We start from the raw sequence: 6,035 nt of genomic DNA, 5'->3' as shown, positions 1-6,035 counted from the left end.
AAAAATGGATGTAAACTATGTAGTAAGATCCACTTTTCTGAGGATATATACACATGTCCTTTTCAAGGCTGTAAATGATCGAAAGAAGAAATCGATTTGGTTCATATAATCACACAAATTGCTACACAAACTGTGGATTAGAAATATTCATCTCTGCAATCTTAAGCCGCGTATACACCTAGTGAACGAACACCGAACGCGAATGTTCGGACATTATGTTCGTGAGCAGTTTATTCTTTTTCTTGATTCACCGAATACTAGCATTCGATCAGATTCGGTGTTCGTTGCACATAGCAATTAAACTTGTGCAACTTTTATATAACAAATAACAACACAAAGTTTCGCTGTTCATTTAGTGTTTGTTTGCTAGGCTTTACGCAATATTTCAAAGTATTAACATCCCAGTCAGAAATAATAATGGTTCTATTCGATGTCGATTCCATTATCACTGCGATTATGATTATATTACACCCAGATTATTTTACAAATGTGTTAATATTTATATTTTAAATAAATTAGATACATATGAAAGTTATGTTTCAAACATTTTATTTTTATTAAATATATTTTTATAGTTTATTTACTTTATATGTTATTATTTTCTTATTACTAAAATTACTAAATTACTAAAATTACTAAAATTTGAAAAACATATAATAACAAAATTATTCTAATAACAATATAACGATAAAAAAGGCAAATAAGAATCGATTCTTTAAAATATAAAAATAAAAAAAGGATAAAAATTATTAATAAGAGTTAAATACATACAGAATGAAAAACTGAGATATTATTATGTTTCGGCACTAGACCGGGTTCACATCTTAACGAAAAAACGGAAAGCAGAAAAGTGGAAGTCAATCAGAGCTCATGGAAAGACAGAAGCAGACAAGCGAAATGTACCACTTACTATTGCGAGTTCCGATTGGCTTCCGCTTTTTCGTCAAGGTGAGAACTCGGCCTTAGATTAAGCTATCTTCAGATATCCTCCTAGGTTACGTTCCAAAATTCAACTCTGTCAATTCGAGTATCATTTTATCCTTGTTAATCGAATGAATAAAGATAAAAAATATTTGGAGTTGGCAGAGTCAAGTTTTGGAATGCATCCCTGTTAAATCCCGGTTGAGGACGCTGAGCTAGGGTGAAGTAGCACGGACAAACTACATGTCCCGGCAAATTCAAATTAGGATTATAACTAACTATTATACCGTAAATCCATATATATCCATTCTGCGTTTATTTTTCAAATATTTTTACTTTTACTATTATGATCATATTATATATGTAATCATTAAAATATATAATAAACAAATAAATATGTTGAGAAATAAATATAGAAAAAAAATAAGTATGATTATTAGTAAACAATAATAAAAATTATCAAATAAATATTGTAATAGAATGAAATATTCAGTCACACAATGATTAAAATTAAAACGATTAATGTATAATTGTAAATTTCCTTTTTATTGTGAAAAATAAATGTAACTTTAAGTACTATTTAAAAACAAATTACCTTTAAAAACAACAATTCACTGCTTTAAACATACAAATTCTCTGCATTAGCAGTTTATATTTTTAAAGCATGGAATTTGTGTTTTTTAAAGCAGTGAATTTATATAATTAAAGCATTATGCTGTATCAAATCGGAATAACAAATATCTTAATCTCGAAAGTCTCAAATTTTAATGCTTGATAGCTTGATTTACAAGGCCAATCGCTACGTTTTTCTGTCAGATTCTTTCGTTTCAAAAACGTGTTGAATGAGATAAATTTTATCAAAATCGAAGGTGAGGACCCTCTTCTAAATAATTACCAGAATAAATTTTATTATTCGTTCGATACTTCGATATCACAGTCTTGTGTTCCTAGTTTGGTTAGATTATAACGCAGCCATCTTCTCTGTGGTACAACTGACGCATGCGCGTGACGAATTTATCTTATCAAAAAAGTGGTGTGTCGTAACTGGTATATCTAGATGCTGCAATGTGGCGATGCTGCAAACTCTTTGAAGCGTTTTTTAATTAGTCAGTTTGTAAAAGTCTTTCTTCTAATTGGTCCATCAAATGCTTCAGAGCATTTGTAGCGAGACTTTGATCACAGCCATCGTCAGCGAGCGTTGCAAGCGCTGCGGTTCTGTACATTTTACATTCTGCAGAGATTATTAGTTGAAGTTATTGTTACGATCACGTGATCACGAAGGAGTTGAATAAATACGACTGTGGCTAAAGCTATATTATATATAATATTGGGTCCTGATTACCTCAAATATTGATAAAAATACTTTTAGTCAATGTATTTTCGCATAATTGTAAATGCCTAGATTATCCAAACAATATCGAGATTGAGGAATTATCTTTATACGGTACCCTTAATCAGATTTAATAACAGTGATGAAAATATATCGATGCGTTTTCACATAAAAATAAGTAATAGTTTGACAAAAAATGTGCCGTTCTGCTTCATGAACCGTCATTAGTCATTGAAGATGAGTATTCAAGTTAAGAAGTTGGTCATAGCGATGAAATATTGCGATGCAAGCATATACTGCAAACACTGCAGTAAAATTTTCATTTCTCTGTTTTAGATCTGCCGGAGTAGCATTGATTTCGCATCCGCAAGTTTCGCTCAATGGGACATAGGAAAATGAATTCCTGCGGATCGAAAATCACATATACATACAGAGACAGTTGTCGACTGTGTTTTGTGTACTCATTTTAATTTTAATTTGCATTTTCGCTTTTCTGTATATTATACGACATTTGTGTTCTGACCATATTGACCTTTGTATTTATCTGGAGACTTAATTAATTAGGATTATATTTAGATTCTACCCAAGGAGTGTTACCCAGATATCACTCCATTTTAGTTATTTACTGAATGTTAAACAAGGATGATATAACATCCAGAGAACACCCAGGTGGGAATCTGAATACGCCTCATTGATTATTCATGCGCTTGTAGGACACAGTTTTCTCCATTAAATCAGCTTAATGAGATAGTTTTTATAAGGACAACTTTAATTCTCTATCAAACCCAATTACCCAGCAAACGAGAATGGATTGAAATGGATTAAAATGGATTCAGATTTTTTAGAAATACGGATTCATGAATGTTAAAATGAATTCTATTCAATCCTGTATGCATTTTTATTCATTTATAGGAATTGCATAAAGCAATCCAGATAGCATCTACGTTCTGATAACGTTAGAACGCAAACGTTTGTTGAATACGTCATCAAGATATTCGAGTCTGTGATGTACAGAGTATTTCTTCAAAATCTACTATGTTCGTGGTTTCTCATCCCGTAGACTTTCGCAGGGAGCTCCTAGTGATATACCGTAGTTATTCTGAAATGAGTGTCTTCAATACATCTTCAGTACGTCTCTACAGTATCTGCGTATATCATAGTGATGTCTCTAGTATGTTAGATATGCATGCATATATACATGTATACACAGCCTTGCGCACATGCTTGTGTAAATAAAATGCTGAACGAAATTATTGATACACGATTACTACTATGAAATAGTATTTTCGAAAAATTACATCTTTGAAAATACTTTTATTTTATAGTAGCATCCTCTGTATTAATACTTTTGTCCAGCACTTTTGTATATTAGATTTAAAATTAGGTTAGATTAATGAACATGTTAGAAGCTACAATTGCTTATTAGCTACGGTGTTACATTACATTTTGTGGCAAGCATTTTCACGTCAAGTATACAGGAACCAGAGTCTCATTTCAAATAAATTTATTTAAAATATATATAATAATAAGGATATTTTAAAATTATATTAGAAAATATTCTTTGTAAAGATAATTGTTATTCAAAAGAAAAAGAATAAAAATTGCGTCCTCTCTTAGCACTAGAATGATACTTTTCTGCACGTACATGAATAATAATCGGCGCACCCAGAGAAAGATTTTTTTCTGTTCAAAGAAATGTTTCTTTGCTATATGGTTAAAGAAAAAATTTCTTTGATTTGAACGTCATTTCTTTAATCTGAACATATTTTCCTTAAATCAAATAATTTTTTATTTGATTTCAAAAAATGTTTCAATCAAAGAAATAACATTCAAATCAAAGAAATTTTTTTCTTTAATCATATATAGCAAAACAACATTTCTTTAAATCGAAGAAACTTTTCTCGAGGTATAATAATTGCTTTTATAATGTCTTAATTTTTTATATGATCATTCAATGAAATTTATGCGGGTGTCCGAACTTCCGAACTTCATAAGCGTAGTGTACATGCAGAAAAATATCATTTTAGTGCTAAGATGGGACGCAATTTTTATTCTTCTTCGTTTGCATAACAATTATCTTTACAAAGAATATTTTTTTGATAATATAATTTTAAAACACTTATTATTTACTTGAAACAAGTAATATTTATGTAACATTTTTCTGTATGTACATGTGCTCGCTTTAGAACGAACTAAACTGAGTTTTCGAAGAGTTCTTGATCATTTCCCAATTTTCAAGATATTATTTCTAAAACGCCGAATATCCGTCATCGTTAGCTTGGCGCGCGGCAGTTAAGTCCCTTTCCTTGTAAGTTACAAATTTTTTTAATGTAATGAACATGAGCATTAAATTTGATGGATAATTTAATAAAAATAAACTAAAACACTCAATTTTCAATTAGTTTTTCAATACATTTAAGTTTTCAGTTATTACAAACTTAAACATCTCATTAACGTATACATAAATAATCTTTTCAGTGAAAACACAGAAAATTTAAATGTTTCATCAGTGAATATTAATAAAATTTAAGAACGTTTCTAAGTGTACAATTAAACTTATTAAACGACAAGAAACATGTGAAAAAAACCTCAGTCAAATGCGTCATACATGGAAAAATAATACATCTGAATTTACAATGTAGCGGCTATCTATGAGAGCTTATACTATAATTTCAAATGTACTTGCATTAACATGTCAAAAAATAAAACTCCGACTAAATATAACAAAACGATGCGATAGCTCCGACGAAGTGTGTCTCGAAGCATAATTAAATAGAAACATCGTATAATAAAGCAAACGAAAAGGTATCACGACGATCAGCATACACTTTGCGTAATGTTCTAATTAATTACATAGCTTAACATATCTATAATTGTGTTAAAACGTATTTAATCGTACTAAATAACATGACGTTATAATGATAAGAAAAACTTCAGCTAAAATAATATTTTTGAATAGTGTAGGCGCGATGCGGCGAAACACATAGGATCGCCATGCCAGATTGTGCTAAGCAACGAAGCGCTACTTCCCTCTCCCTGCGCGCCGTTGCTGCCGTCGCTCGAGTGACGGCCATCTTACGAATTCGCGCGACGCGACTTAACCGCATATTGATTTAGACTTTTCCTTTTCTAATTCGAAAACTACAGCGACTATTTCAAAATAGTATATAAGAATTTTTGTTCCCTTTGATCTCCGTCCCCAATGTGGCTCTGACCCATCTTAAGAGACACCCTGTATATATATATTAGGTGTACAACTTTGCTTCCGCCGTTTTCCTAGATGGCTTTAGCGGTAAGTGATGGACGAAATAAATAGATCATAGACGTCATACAATAAACTTGGGCATCTATCAACATAACCCCATAGAAACATTAATCGATTTGTGTCTGCATCATAAAGTTATTCTCGATTGAAAATGTCAGTTTACAAGCCAAATTCTCGTCATTTGCGGGAGGTTTTAATTTTTTGCTTCAATATGAAGAAATCCACGGCTGAGGCTCATCGAATGCTCTCAAATACTTATGGTGAGGCCGCTATTAGTGAAAGAACGTGTCGTGAGTGGTTTCAACGCTTCAAGAACGGTGATTTTGACGTCCAAAGTCATACTCTGTATTTGGTGGGACCAGCTCGGCGTAGTGTATTATGAACTGTTAAAACCGATTGAAACAACACACAGGCGATCGGTATCGAACGCAATTGATGCGTTTGAGCCGAGCATTGAAAGACAAACGGCCGCAATACAACGAGAGACACGATAAAGTGATTTTGCAGCATGACAATGCT

General features: G+C 31.8%; 1 protein-coding gene across 1 annotated transcript in view; it reads right to left on the bottom strand.

Annotated features, from left to right (window-relative positions):
* Window positions 1–3,137: 3,137 nt before the first annotated feature.
* Window positions 3,138–6,035, bottom strand: part of LOC108686484 (elongator complex protein 6-like) — a 16,819-nt gene continuing 13,921 nt past the window's right edge. The window contains exon 2 of the mRNA XM_018191822.1: window positions 3,138–3,350. Within this exon, the coding sequence (XP_018047311.1) occupies window position 3,350 (1 nt within the window). The 3' untranslated portion in view covers window positions 3,138–3,349. The remainder of the gene's footprint in view (window positions 3,351–6,035) is intronic.

Source organism: Atta colombica, unplaced genomic scaffold (genome assembly GCF_001594045.1).
Source record: "Atta colombica isolate Treedump-2 unplaced genomic scaffold, Acol1.0 scaffold186, whole genome shotgun sequence".
Classification (NCBI taxonomy): Eukaryota; Metazoa; Arthropoda; class Insecta; order Hymenoptera; family Formicidae; genus Atta; species Atta colombica.
This window is presented reverse-complemented; position numbering and strand designations above follow the sequence as displayed.